At 39.1% G+C, this 16,250-nt stretch overlaps 1 protein-coding gene across 6 annotated transcripts in view; it reads left to right on the forward strand.

Moving 5' to 3' along the window:
* The window catches only part of Sec15 (exocyst complex component Sec15), a 233,595-nt gene that overhangs the window by 177,567 nt on the left and 39,778 nt on the right, over positions 1–16,250 (forward strand). For all 6 annotated transcript variants that reach the window (XM_067147038.2, XM_067147037.2, XM_067147041.2 and 3 more), the window contains exon 14: positions 8,482–8,623. In XM_067147038.2, coding sequence (XP_067003139.1) covers positions 8,482–8,623 — 142 coding nt within the window. The remainder of the gene's footprint in view (positions 1–8,481; positions 8,624–16,250) is intronic.

Consider the following 16,250-nt stretch of genomic DNA (forward strand, 5'->3'; position numbering starts at 1 on the left):
GCTTGGCTCCATAGCCATAGCATGTTAAAATGCACGGTTACTCCACTCACTGATATTATTACTGAAATATAATAAAAAATTGTTGATCCAAAACTGGTATTATCAAGATCATTAACATTTGAAAAGAAAACATATGTGAGGAGGGGGTGACATTTCACTCCATCGAAGCTGAAACATCAGATTGCTTTCAAAACATGCGGAATAGAGTGGTATGTCTGCTGTACAGAACTTCTTTGAGCATTTTTATGGAAATTCAAAGCATGACACTATATCCCATTCATATGCAAGATCTGTGAAGTATATATACAAATTTGGCAGACGGCGCTCAGTAACATATATATACACATACAGGTTTGGCATTGAATGGGTAGCTGCCTCTGTGGATCAGTGATAGTGTCGGCCTCCGGATCCCAAGATAGCGGGTTCAAACCGGGCAGAAGTAGTCGGATGTTTGAAGCTCGGAAAAAGTCCATTCGACACTCCATGTCGTACAATGTTGGCATGTAAAAGATCACTGGTGACACATTTGGTGTTTATCTGACAAAATTCATTAAATCTCAGCCATAGATGCCCAAGAGTGTTTGTTTACTTGGTCTGCCATCTAGTGGGCCTAGAGTAAAACGAAACGTCGAAATTGTCGAGCAGACAGCCAGATGGCATCAAATTGTCTGCACACTGTAGCTGAGACCATACAACGATTATTATTATTATTATTATTATTATTATTATTATTATTATTATTATTATTATTGAATGGGTTAAAATAAGCGTTCTGATAGTTCGTGCAGGGAGGGTCCGTTTTCTGCCTGCCTGGCTGGACAGAAGGGAGTAGGGATGTGGTTGTCGTGAAAACATGGGTGGAAACACTGAGGTCGCCTTGGAGACATGACTGCTGTCAACTTGGAGTTGCCAGATCTCTCACTTCTCAGCAATGGGACTACAGGAGCCCCTCCCTCCTATAGTAGCTGTTAGAATGCTGCTTTTAATATTAGGACTATATTATTTAACATCACATTGTGGAATGAATCTGATCATTAATTTGTTTTGCATATAAAATTGTAATCTGGCTGCCACCCTGTGCTCTCTGCTATCCTCTGTGGAACAGTGGTATGGTACAAGAAGTGAAGTTGGGATGGACATGTGGCAAGATCTAATATCCAGAAATTAATGAAGGCAGTAACAGAGTGGTATCTGAGAAGAGGGTGTATCGTCTATGTGGTTATATACGAGACAAACTATGGGATGATTGTGGATGAGAACTGCCCAAGATAGAAGAACCGGGAAGGTGATTGCTTCAAAATGGGATTGATCAGGCTCCGATGATTTTGATGGATCAGTGGTAGAGTGTCAGCCTCCAGATCCTAAGATTGCAGATTCAAACCTGGCAGAGGCAGTTCGATTTTTGAAGGATGGAAGAAATCCTCTCTGTCATTAAATGTTAGCATCACACATGTGTTATTTTTGCAATGAATGTAATTAAAACTCAGCTATAGATGCCCAAGAGAGATTTAGTCCACTGTCATCTGGTAGAACTTTGCAGTTGATGCGCAGGCAGCCTTGATGGTGCCTGCATACAGTAACGGAGGCCACATGTTTGTTATTTTTAAGTTTTCAGAGATGAAAAGCTGTTTCCATGCTTTAGCCCGATATTACAGAGCTCCTTCCTCTGATGCATTAAAGCAAATGATTTCTCCAAGATACTTAAAATAAATTAAACATTTGACTTTTTCATATTTGGTATTGAGAAGTGTGCTGTATTAATTGAAAGAGGCAAAGATGAAATATTGGTTGTCTGTTTGCAGATGATGATGTGGTGTGAGGACAAGCAGAGATGGAGTGCAAGAGCAACTCTATATGTTGAGTGAGGTTATTAAAAATTATCAAATGAAAATCAGCATAGAAAAGAGTAAGTGGTGTTAACTAGAGCAGAAAGAGAAGGGAAAGAAATGATAAGAGAAAAGGTACATAACCTTGAAATTGTGGAGAGCTTCAAGTACTTGTGAAGTGAACTGACAGGATATGGAGGTCAGTAAAAGGATGCAACAGGGAAATACATTCTACCAAAGTGTGAAAAACCTGGTGTGGAGGTAGGAAATCAATGGAGTATAAAGAGGTGATGTATAAGATGTACTACTGCTCAATACTGACATGTACAACAGACACTTGGATACTGACAAAAAGACAGAACAAAATCCAGGCCAGTGAAATTAAATTTGTTAGTAGTTTGATAGGAAAGGCAAGAAAGGACAGAGTAAGAAATGAGGACATCAGGAAGGAAATCAGAATAGAAATCTACTGCACCATTAATTTAGAATCTTAACACCTGCAAAATTTTAACACCTATCATTTACAGAAGAATGGAAAGACAAGTTGAAACTGATTTGGCTTCAGAAAAGGTGTAGGAACACATGAATTAATCCAGACTTGACCGAATTAAGGAGGATAAGCCTACATATATGGTGGTTCATAGATCTAGAAAAGGCATTCGATAATGTTCATTGGGCCAGGCTATTTGGGATTCTGAAGGTGATCGGGATCGCGTACAGAGAAAGAAGAATTATCTACAATCTGTATGAAAATCAGTCTGTAATGATAAGAATCAAGGGCTTTGAAAAAAGCAGTAGCATTCCAGAAAGGAGTGAGGTATGGCTGCATTTTCCTTCACTCCTTTTCAGTGTTTATATACAACAGGCAGTAAATGAAATTGAAGAGGAATTTGGAAAGGGAATCACAATCCAAGGAGAGAAAATCAAAACATTAAGATTTGCCTATGATATTGTTATTTTATCGGAGTTTGCAGATGATCTGGAGAAATCTCTGAATGGTATGCACACAGTCTTGTAGGAGTACAAGATGAAAATAAATAACTCCAAAACAAGAGTAATGGAGTGCAGTTGAATGAAGTCGGGTGGTGCAGGTAATATTGGATTAGGAATTGAAATCTTAAAGGAAGTAGATGAAAATTGTTACTTTAGTAAGTAACTAACAATGGCAGAAGTAAGGATGACATAAAATGCAGACTAGCACAAGCAAAGAAGGCCTTTCTTAAGAAAAGAAATTTGCTGACTTCAAACATTGATATAGGAATTAGAAAAATTATTTTGAAGACTTTCGTTTGGAGCGTGGCATTGTATGGAAGTGAAACATGGATGATAACTAGCTCAGAAAGAAAGATAATAGAAGCTTTTGAAATGTGTTGTAACAGAAGAATGCTGAAGGTGAGATGGATAGATCGAATCATGAATTAAGAGATTATGAATCAAATTGGTGAGAAGAGATTGATTTGGTTAAATTTGATGAAAAGAAGAGTTAGAATGAAGCAGACCCGGCCAACAGCTGGAAACTGCAGATGATGATGATGAGATAGAATGTAAGGATACATCTTAAGACACCCAAGACTTGTCCAGTTGGTTTTTGAGGATAGTGCAGGTGGTAAAAATGACAGGGGTAGACCAGGGTATGAATATGACATGCAGATTAGAGCAGATGTAGGATCTAGTAGTTAGGTAGAAATGAAAATGTCGGCACAGGGTAGGGTGGCATAGAGAGCTGAATCAAACCAGTGTATGGATTGATGACTCAAACAACGTATGGAACAAATCTGTGGCCTGCAAGTACAAATGTTTTGAAAGGTTTAAGATGAAGTGGACAATGATTTCAAGTGTTTGGAGTATGGTTAGTGTTCTCTGAGAGTGGAGGCAGTAGAATGCTTTGAATGTATAAGAAGTGACTAAAAGGGGAATTCCAGAGGCTTTCACCTTGGGAGTGTCTGTTGGATATTACAGGTCCTCTCGCTGAGTCTGATTTACTTGTGTGAGGCTCCTCACATTCATTTTTTTCTATCTGACCTCCCTTGTTCAACTCTTGTTCTCTTTCAGCTTGAACGGTATTAGGTTTGCAAGGCCTGGGTAGTTTTTAATTTTCACAGCTTTCATGGCCTTTCTGTCCCTGTAACAAATATCTTAATTCATCGAAGTGTCTTACCTCTTTCCTTTTACTTCCAGTTATTGTTAATGGTTGCCCAATTGTAATTCCTCATAAAACCATAATCACCACTACCACTGTCATATTAAGGGCAGATTCAACAAGGTCAGTTTTTGTTTTAATGCAAAACAGATTTGTGTCCTGCAGTTTGCCCATAAGGTTTCAGATGTAGTACACAATGATTTCAAGTGCTCAGAGTGTGAGAAGTATTAAAAAGTGCTTATTCATGTATTTTAAACTATAGAACACAGCATGGAACTTGCAAAATCTGGCCATTTATTGCCTTGGTGGTCCAGCCTGTGGTCCTTGGTACAATAAAACTTTTGTGCTCAGTTCAGCTTTTAACCCTTTCTTAATTACTAATATTGAACTATCACTTGGCTTACCAGTCTGGCTGCGTGGCTAAATGGTTAGCGTGCTGGCCTTTTGTCACAGGGCTCGTGGGTTTGATTCCCAGCACACCGGGCTGAGTGGCTGAGACAGTTAAGGCGCTGGCCTTCTGACCCCAACTTGGCTCAGTCCGGTGGTATTTGAAGGTGCTCAAATACGACAGCCTCGTGTCGGTAGATTTACTGGCACGTAAAAGAACTCCTGCGGGACTAAATTCCGGCACCTCGGCGTCTCCGAAAACTGTAAAAGAGTAGTTAGTGGGACGTAAAGCAAATAACATTATTACACTGAATAAAATGGAAATTGCAACACCATGAAGGCATTGGTCGTTTGTGTTGATTTTCAAGATATGGAACAATGCCATGTCGGTATGTAAACGATCAAAGTTTGACCCATTGGATTGTTGCTACAGGTCTCCCCACGTGATTGGTTGCGGAGGAATCGACTCCAGTATATGGACTCTGGTGTAGAGTAGTTGACTTGCAGTCTGTGCAGTGAAGTGTTCCCTGTCAAACATGCCTCGACGACAGAGAAGAGCACGCTATCAACAACTGTCACAGTTTGAGAGGGCTCGGATAATTGGGCTGTGTGAGGCTGGATTATCGCTAAGGACTGTCGCTGCATGTGTTGGCCGACAGGCATCTACGGTTCAACATGTATGACAGCAGTGGTCAAATGAAGGTACCCACACTCGTAGACCTGGCACAGGCCCAGCGCGACAGACAACTGTGAGAGAGGATCGCCGCATCATTCGGATGGCCCGAATGGAACCCCATGCAACAGCAGCGCAAATTCGAGCAGCTGTGGCACCCCACGTTACACAACAAACAGTTGGTAATCGCTTGCGTGCAGCTGGCTTACGAGCCCATGTCCCTGCAGAACGTGTTCCATTGACTCCACAACAGCGACGTGTAAGGCTGGCCTGGTGTCGAGAAAGTTCGACGTGGGTCGACGAATGGCATAGGGTCGTCTTTAGTGATGAATCGCGCTTCTGTCTTGCCCGCAGTGATCGCCGGAATCGTGTGCGCCGACGTACCGGGGAAAGGGGCGCCCAGATCTTATGTCGAGAGGCACACCGGGCCAACACCAAGCATTATGGTCTGGGGAGCTATTGGCTTTAATGTGAAATCGCAATTAGTGCTTGTTGAGGACACTATGACTGCTCGACAGTACGTTGATAGTGTACTCAATCCAGTGGTTGCCCCTATGATGGCGAACATTGCTAATGGGATGTTTCAGCAGGACAATGACCGCCCGGGTTCACACTGCACGCGTCTCCAGAGAAGCTCTCCACGACATCACAACATTAGAATGGCCCGCCAGATCCCCGGACCTCAGTCCAATTGAGCATGTGTGGGACATGATGGGTCGACAACTGGCCAACCGTCCTCAGCCCCCACAACTCTGGAACAACTGACCCGTGCATTGCAGCAAGCATGGACCACAATTCCTCAGGAAGCGATCCAGGGCCTTATTAACTCCATGCTTCGACGAATTCATCAATGTATTGCAGCTCGTGGTGGGCACATCCTGTATTGATTGTTGTCCAAACTTGCGGTCAGAGGGACCTGAAAGTGTAATCACTGAAGCACAAACGAACACTCGTCCTGCATATTCAATTGCAGCAATGTAGCACCACTCCTTCTGGGTGTTGCAATTTCCATTTTCTTCAGTGTATTGATTCCCAGCAGGGTCGGGCAGTTTAACCATAATTGGTTAATTCCACTGGCACAGGGGCTGGGTGTATGTGTAGTCTCCATCATTTCATCCTCATTACGACATACAGGTCGCCTACGAACATGATATCAAAGAAAGAAAGAAAGAAAGACCTGTATCTAGCGAGTTGAACTTGTCCTCGGACACTCCCAGCATGAAAAGACATACGCCATTTCATTTTTACTTGGCTCATCACCTCTTCCATTGTCCACATTTACAGACAGTTATTGTCATTAGCTACCTTAGTGTATTCAACTTACGAAGTTCACAGGTTCAATCCTGGCTGAGATAGTCTATTTTTGAAGGACAGTCAAAAATCTTGGCACTTACGTGATTGTTATTGATATCTATGGTGGCGCACTCGTCGCTGTAAAAAATGTATTTAACTCGGCCATAGGAACCGTTCTAATAGAATTTGACTTAAGTTGCTAGATAACACAATTGGAATGTCAAAATTGATAGGCAGGTTGCCTAGATGACACTTCAGAAGACCTGCACCACGATAGCCGAGACCATATGATGATGATGATGATGATGATGATGATAATTATTGTTATTGCTAAAGTAATTCCACACTGCACAAGTGTGATGCTGCAGAGAAGAATGTTGGCATGCAGATGATGATAAATAAAGGCCTAATACTTGCGGCTTTGACTTCAACACTATTCTCAGTACATGGCTAACAGACGTATAAACATGTATGCATTATTAACGCCGTTTTATTAACACATTCCTTGGAGATTTTAAAATCGGTTCTTATCACTTTTCCCTTATCTGAAATGCCTCATAATTCCTTGAACTTTTCGTCGCCATAAGACCTATCTGTGTCGGCGCGACGTAAAGCCCCTAGCAAAAAAAAAAAAAAAAAAAAAAATCCTTGAACTTGCAGATCATCTCTCTAAAATAATAATTTTAGATGTGAAGCTTCCACTGTCTGTTAAATTACTGTTTAGTTCTTTTCCTGGGTTGAACTGTGTTCTTGTGTTACGTACCTGTGTGCAGGTGGCAGATGTTTTGAATGTATTGCATTATTCGTTATCAAGGTGACTGATGTGCCCCTACTCGATCCGAGGTAACCATTCTTCCAATGCAACTAAAATTGATTGTGAAAGTGGTCACTGTGCCTCACTTTAAATAGTCTCCCCTTCTTCCGACTACTGCAGAGCATTTTGAAACATCTGAAACGTACTTCTCGCTCGACAGTCAGTTGGGAGTTATCAGTGATGTTATTTAACTTGAGGATTCGTCCTGTATTTTTATGTTCTGGTCTGCATGGTGGTAATCTGCGTATTATAGGCATCCAAGAATTGCTGTTCTCTTCCACAGTGGCTTTATGTTTACTTTGTTCTGTTTTTCTAAAGTGTCATCAGATGTTCTGTTAAGAATGTCCATTAAGGGGGGGAAGGCCTGTCTAAAGATGGTGATACTTCCATACATCAGAAACACGTCAGAAGACTGGGAAGATACTAAGCAAATATGATATGAAGACCAGTTAAAAGCCACATAGAAAGTTAGTTGATTACCTGTAACCAGTCACACATTAGAATTGTAGACCCTTGGAGTCTATACCACATTGAATGTCGCTGTAGTATCTAGGTGAAACAAAGCGCCTGATATCTACCCAACTTAAGAAACATAACACCGAGAACCATGACACTGAACTTTCATAATTATAAGAATTGAAGGGAGGCCCACCTACTCAATACAAATTAATATTTGATGCAAGATATTTACATTTAATATATCATGGAACTGGTTTTGACCCTTCATCCTCAGCCATTACAACTAAAATTGACAATTTATATAGTAGGAATATAACCTGTATGCTTGAAATGAACACTTATAATAGTGAATGTTTGTCAATGTGGATCCTAATGAAATTCTTATCCGATGATACTGAAATTTCAAAACTGTAGCCGAGCATTCCTGTGAAACACATCATGAAATTTTGTTTGAGAGAACCAAGATTTCAGCAGCTATTCCTGGGAATCTTGAAAGAAAAATCCAAGAGGCTATAAAAATTAAACACCTGAACAATTTGAATTTAGGAGAAGGCTACAAAATGAGCAATTCTTGGATGCCTGTTGTATACAGATTACCAATATGCATGTCATACCATGAAAATCCGGACGAACCCTCGAGTTGCATAATAGACCTCGTAACTCCAATAAGGCTGTCTAGTGAGAGGTCTATTCCAGGTGTTTCAGAATGCTCCCAGGGTTTGTGGTAACTGGGCATGGAGAGACTAAGCCAAGGAACAGGGACCTCCTTCATAGTTGATTTTAGCTGCCTGACGAGACTGTTCATAATGTATTCAAAACATCAGCATCCTGTACATCAGGTTATGTTAACATATTACCAGTTTGAGTTACTAAGGTAAATACTTTGCAGCCAGAAGTTGCCCAAGAAGCTTGCAAATCTGCATGTGAACATATTGCCAAATCTGTGCTGGGCTTCATGCTGAGCGAGGATGTGAAGCAGATCTCGATGGGTGCCTTGCAGCAGATCAACTTGGATGCAATTCAGTGTGAGCGTGAGTTGAAACTTTTGATTATAAGGAATTTACAGCACTTTCTAACCCCATAATTAATTCTATCAGATTGAAACTTCCATGTTTTTGCAGCAGCCTCCCTCCCCCCTCCCTCACACACGGTCCCTTGCAAATTAATTGAACAACATACAGATTCTTGTTTTGTGTTTCTTGCACTAATTCTGGCTAATACATCCTTCCTATTTTATTGCAAGATTTAACATCAATTCCACAAGCTTTCAAGCACATCATTATGATTACAATAGTCATCATCATCTTCCTTCCAAGTATTGGGCCATGTGTCCCGTTACGGTCTTGCATTTTACTTTTTGCAAGACTTGAAAGCAATCAAATGTCCTTCTGACAGGTTGCTAGCCTGAAGGAAGATGATTACAATAGTATTTTAAATATTTTATTATTAAGGTCCACCTTTTCAATACAAACGGTACAATGTTTCACATTACATTTACATTCAGGGACTAGTTTCGACTTAACTGTTGGTCATCGTCAGCCTTAAAGCAAATCATACGAATATATCAAAGAAAATAAACAATGTATAGACACAAAGGTCTTAAAAAACTGTATGCACAACTCATAGAATTGAAGTTGACTGGTTACCATAAAATAAAATTGTCACCATTGGGAAACCTTTTCAGTAGTTCATGAGAAATTCTTCCGTCCAATATTTTGATGTACTGGTCACTTTTCAATATGCTATTTACTGGGGTCCCAGACCTTTGTATGTGACACACTCAAAATCAAATCAAATCAAAATCTCTTTATTTGCAAATGAGGTGTCTACCTCGGTGGCAAATGGTACACTAAAATACATTATTGTCAAGCACTAAATATTAAATTAACAAGAGAAGAAAATTTTTCCTATAATACAATATTATACAATTTACGCTAACAATGTTTTCTATTAAACACACAGCTCATCCTTAATAAATTTATATTGTTTACAAAATTCTAATTATAATATCTCCTGTACTACTTACAAATATAGTCAACTGATATACAGTATGTGGAATTGCTTCAAATGATACTATAAAACTGGTATAACATTAATATTTACATTGCATTTATTTATTTACTATTTTTTTTTTACCCGTTCTGGATCCTAAGTAGCATAACGACCTGCTGTGTCTTAACCAGAGCCCCTTTTGCCACCACTTTTCAGAGTTCCTGAAGGGCCTTCACAGCTACCGTAGCGGTCCCAGGGCCCTCGAAGTCCCCACTGTACTTTACCCCTACAGGCAGTCCCCTACTTTGGCTGTCCAAACTCCTTAGACCAGGGGATGGAATTAATTTATTCACACACATTTTTTTTATTTACAATAACCTGCACCGGTCGAATGCCCTCTAACACTTCATTTATTTTCTCTGTTGCTGTTTATTCTCTTCTTGAATATCTGTACAGATTTTGGAAAAGGATCAAACACTACCCCTGGTAAACTGTTCCACTCCTTCACACCCTTCCCAATGAATGAAAATTTACCCCAATCGCTTCTGCTAAAATTCCTTCTAATTTTATATTTGTGGTCAGTCCTGCCGATATAATTATTTTCCAACTTAAGCCTCTCACGGATATCTCCCCGTGCTTCTTCTCCTGTATAGGCTCTATATAATCCCGTAAGTCTAGTTTTCTCCCTTCTCTTACTTAAAGTTTCCCACCCAAGTTCCTTTAACATTTCTGATACACTACTCTTTCTCCTGAAATCCCCTGTTACAAATCTTGCTGCTTTCCTCTGCACACTATCTATTTCTTTTATTAGGTATTCTTGGTGAGGATCCCAAACACTGTTTGCATATTCCAATAATGGACGAACCATACTCAAGTAACTTTTTTCTTTTAATTCTTTGTTGCATCCTTTAAGTAGCCTCATTATGACATGTAATGATCTGTATGCTTTCCCAACAATGTCGTCAATATGACCCTTCCAGTGCAAATTACTTTCAAATCTCACACCTACGTATTTGCACTTGCCATCTTTTGGGATAACTACCTCATCCAAAGTATATTCAAATTCAGTTTTAAAGCTCCTGTTTGTAAAAGTTGTAACAGTTGATTTGCCTCCATTAACCTTCATATTATTTTCTTCAACCCATTGTTGGATACTTTCAAGGTCCCTTTGTAATTCTGAACAATCCTCAGTGTTGTTTATTTCTCTATAAACAATTATGTCATCTGCATACAATCTTATTTTTGATGTTATATTGTTCCCTAAATCATTTGCGTATATTAAGAAAAGTAACGGACCGATTATACTACCCTGTGCAATTCCCTTCCAAACTTTCTCTTCCTGCGATACATTATTTCCTACTTTGACTTTCTGAACCCTTGAATTTAGAAATGCTTTTATCCAATGTGTAACCCTTACGTCCAATCCTATTCCCTCCATTTTCTTTAATAATATTCCGTGTTCCACTCTATCAAAGGCTTTGGAAAGATCTATGGCTATGCAATCTAACTGACCTCCTGAATCCAACTGATCTGATATGTCCTGCTGAAATCCCACCAGTTGTGCCTCACAAGAAAATTTCTTTCTAAATCCATACTGGCTCCTCATGAACCAATTTTTATCATCACATATCCCTCTGATGTACTTCGATATTAAACTCTCCAGAATTTTACAAACTATACTGGTCAGGCTGATTGGTCTGTAGTTCTCTGGTTTCCTTTTATCACCCTTTCCTTTATAAATTGGTATTATTATAGATTCCTTCCATTCCTTTGGTATTACACTATTATTTATGACATAGTCAAAGAGAGATTTTAAATAAGGCACTATGTACCACCCCATTGTCTTTAATACCTCCCCAGTAATTTGATCACTTCCTGCAGCTTTTCCTTGCTGAAGCAGTTGGATTTCTCTGAAAATATCTTCGTTTGTGAATGAGAAGCTTCTTGTTTCCCTCTGTCTCTCTCCCTCTCTATCTTCTGTTTCGGTTTCCAACTCTTGACAATCATCTACTGAATCTCTAAATTCCCTACTAAATAGGTTTGCTTTCTCAGTATCTGTTAAATAGTGTTCACCCTCTTCTCCCACCATTGTAGGAATTTGAACTCCTTTTCCTTTTTGATTCCTGATATATATCCTTGCAGGTTTTATGGTCTGTTGCAAATGTGCTAAATTTTGTTGGCTTGCTCTTCACTCAACACACACATTGAACCCTCTGCCCCTGCACTTTAGTTTGGCTTTCACCACAGAAAATAACTTGGTGTTCTCTTGTCCAACCATGCTGACTGTGTGCCCACAAGAAACATCTCCTGTCAGATGTTCCCTAGGAGATTTTCAGGCTTTCCATTCGCAAGCCAAGTCTGCAGTGGGGTTTAATTTGCTGCTTCTGAGGATAAACTGGTTATGTTGTAGTTTTCTTTCTTCTCTCACACTTTTGTTTTCTCGTGAGTGACATTGGCAAGTCTGTTCGTGCTGCTGAATAATTAAATTTAGTGTGCACACATACAGAAAGTTGAGTATCTTATCTTTGTTACAACTCTCAACTCCTTATGATCGATCAATCAATCAATCACTACTGATCTGCATTTAGGGCAGTCGCCCAGGTGGCAGATACCCTATCTGTTGTTTTCCTAGCCTTTTCTTAAATGATCGCAAAGAAATTGGAAAATTATTGAACATTTCCCTTGGTAAGTTATTCCAATCCCTAACTCCCCTTTCTATAAACGAATATTTGCCCCAATTTGTTCTCTTGAATTCCAACTTTACCTTCATATTGTGATCTTTCCTAAAGACACCACTCAAACTTATTCGTCTACTGATGTCCTCCCACGCCATCTCTCCTCTGACAGCTCGGAACATACCATTTAATCGAGCAGCTCGTCTCCTTTCTCCCAAATCTTCCCAGCCCAAACTTTGCAACATTTTTGTAACACTACTCTTTTGTCGGAAATCACCCAAAACAAATCGAGCTGCTTTTCTTTGGATTTTTTCCAGTTCTTGAATCAAGTAATTCTGGTGAGGGTCCCATACATTGGAACCATACTCTAGTTGGGGTCTTACCAGAGATATGCCCTCTCCTTTACATCCTTACTACAACCCCTAAATACTCTCATAACCATGTGCAGAGATCTGTACCCTTTATTAACAATCATATTTATGTGATTACCCCAATGAAGGTCTTTTCTTATATTAACACCTAGGTACTTACAATGATCCCCAAAAGGAACTTTCACCCCATCAACGCAGTAATTAAAACTGAGAGAACTTTTCCTATTTGTGAAACTCACAACCTGACTTTTAACCCCGTTTATCATACTATTGTCCACCGTCCATCTCACAACACTATCGAGGTCAACCTGCAGCCGCTCACAATCTTGTAACTTATTTATTACTCTGTATAGAATAACATCATCTGCAAACAGCCTTATCTCTGATTCCACTTCTTTACACATATCATTGATATATAAGAAAACATAAAGGTCCAATAATACTGCCTTGAGGAATTCCCCTCTTAATTATTACAGGGTCAGATAAAGCTCTGCCTACTCTAATTCTCTGAGTTCTATTTTCTAGAAATATAGCCACCCATTCAGTCACTCTTTTTTCTAGTCCAATTGCACTCATTTTTGCCAGTAGTCTTCCATGATCTACCCTATCAAATGCCTTAGATATGTCAATCGCAATACAGTCTCTTTTGTGTCATAGAAGTACTTTATAAAAAGTGCTGCAATCGCACTTTGATTCCATTGAAAACATATTACAAATCTCAGGAGGCAACCTCAGAATTCCTCAAAAGTACAACACGTGAAAATAAATGCGCTTTTAACTTAAAACAATTGTTGGATAGGGCAATTGATATTCATTCAATGAACAAACAGTACACAGAAAGTGCAGGATCGAAGAATAAGCAATGTACAGCATACTGTTGCCAACCATTGGAAGAATTATAAAAAATAAATCTTACTTTGATTAGTTCACATGGGACTGAAGTTTACGTTTATATCATCGGACCTTTCATTGGCACAAGAACAGTGTGACATTGTCTCAGAAATATGTCAACTTCATCTGCCTTCATATAGACTGTCTCCACTACTACAACCTATTGTTTGAGTTCATATGTGTTGTTGTTGATATGCTTTTATATTCATCATTATTGGTTTACAGCTCCATTTTCCCAGCTATTGCTCATAAGCTTCTTTACTCTGTTCATGAATGTCTTGTTCTTTGTTATCATCTAGTGTACCTTCCCTAGCTACAATGTCAATCTTGATCCTGTCCATCTAACAGATCTTAGGTCTTCAACCAAGCGTGTTTCTTCTTCCTCTTTCTTCAAGTGCAGTCAGGCTGTTCTTATAGCTCTATCCCAGGGTCAGCCAACTGGCTGGCGTGTGGTGTAAGAGGGCCCGTGTGACATATGGATGCAGAAGGTGAGGAGACGCTGTCATAGAGTGAGACGAAGAGACAGCCTCGCTTCGTAGTAAACAAGTGCAGTGCCATACGTAGTGGTGGTGGTGGTAGTGGTACAGTACAGTACAGTACATAAGTATGGATGAACCGGGCACATCGCAGTGCGACAAGCTACCTACCCCTCCTATCTTTTTATCTTTATGGGAAGATCTATATTTATTTGTCAAAAGTTATAGGAATACTCCAGCTAAATGTTTATTTTGTAGAAAAGAGCTACAGGATGTAAAAAGATATAATTTACAACGCCACTACATTTTGTGTCACGCTGCAGATTATTATCGGTATCAAGGCGAGGAAAGGGTACGGGTAATTACAGAACTAAAAGGTTAATTAAATAATCCTGTCGAGCATTCGATCAGTGAGTCAGCACTTCGACTGAGTTAAAAAATTTCATATTTAATTGCAAAGAAACTTAATTACAATAAATAACCTTTGTATGTCCACCTATTCAATACAATCCATATAAATACATTATTATATTGAATAACCTTTATATGTATTTATATAGATTGTATTGAATAGGTGGACGTATAAAGGTTATTTATTGTAATGCTCAGTTCAATACGGACAAAAAATAAAATTCCTTACGTTAACTAAGGAAACTTAAACCGTTCAGTGATGGCAAATTCATAAAGGAATGTTTAATTCTAGCAGGTGAGGAGTTTTGTCCAAATATCATTGAAGAGTTCGAAGCCTATCTGATGATGTCCACCTACAATTATTAGAACTGACAAAAAGCTTCCGGGCATACTCCTTAGCAATTGACGAGAGCACAGATATTTCTGACACGGCCCAACTAGCCGTTTTCATACGAGGGGTGGACGAAAATCTTACAATTTGGGAGGAACTACTGGACTTAGTGCCTATGAAGAATACCACAAAAGGCATCGACATTTTCAACTGTATTGTAGGTGGTGTTGAAAATGCTTCCTTGCCATGGAACAAACTAGTTTCAGTAGCAACAGATGGTGCACCTTCTATGGTAGGACGCAATTCTGGACTAGTTGGGCTCGTAATACAAAAAAATGAAGACTCAGTATAGCTCTCACACTTGTTCCAATTCACTGTACGGTATCATACATTTAGAAAATCTATGTGCGAAAAGCATTGAACTGAAAAATGTAATGACCGCAGTGGTTAGAATTACTAACCTCATAAGATCAAGGGCCTTACATCATCAGCAGTTCAAGAAATTCCTATCAGAAAGTGACAGTGAAATTGGTGATTTGCCTTATCATTGTGCTGTTCGCTAGCTAAGTCGAGGCAAATTACTTGATGCATTTTTTCAACTATGACAAGATATAGCTACATTTATGGGGCAACAAAATGTCCCAGTCCCCGAATTACAAGATCACAGGTGGATTTGTGACCTTGCATTTCTTGCAGATTTAATAGGTCATTTGAACATTCTGAATGTTTCTCTCCAGGGAAAGGGTTTAATAATTACAGAAATGTTTGTTAGAGTGAAATTGTTCAAATTAAGATTGTGTCTGTGGGAGCGTCAGTTCATGAACAGAACTATTCCACATTTTCAAAAACTGCTTGCAGTGTTTGAATGTGCTACGGCTAAGGATATTGATAGGTATGTCAAATCATAAAACACCTTTATTTGGTATTTGATTTTAGATTTAACAGTTTGGAGTGTCTGGAAACTGATTTTCAACGTTCAACCATGCCATATTCAGTTGTTGCAGATAACGTTGATGCAGACCTACAATTAAGAGTTAATATTTTTACAGTGTGATAGAGAACTAAGAGATAAATTTGTAAATAAGAAGGATTTGTGTGACTTTTACAGACATTTTGCACAAAAAAAGTTTCTCCGATTGCATAGGTTTACAGCAAGAATGTTAAGTATTTTCGGTTCTACGTATGCCTGTGAACGACTCTTTTCTATTTTAAAAACAACCAAACCAAAACAGAGAAGTCAGTTGTCAGATCATAATTTGAAGTGCGCTCTTAAACTTAGTGTTTCTCAAACATTAACTCCAAATATTGAAAAACTAGTCAACAAAAAAAGACTACAAAAATCAAGGAAACCCATGAGTGGCAACTGAGTATCAATATCATGAGGTGAAATGTATGTTTTGAGTTTACAGATTACTCTTAGTACTATTTTTGTGGTAAAACTGTACTGTTTGTTACTATTAGCACTCTTTTTACAGTCCATGATATAGTAAAACATAGCAATTGTTTGTTCA

This window comes from Anabrus simplex, chromosome 5, assembly GCF_040414725.1.
Source record: "Anabrus simplex isolate iqAnaSimp1 chromosome 5, ASM4041472v1, whole genome shotgun sequence".
Lineage (NCBI taxonomy): Eukaryota > Metazoa > Arthropoda > Insecta > Orthoptera > Tettigoniidae > Anabrus > Anabrus simplex.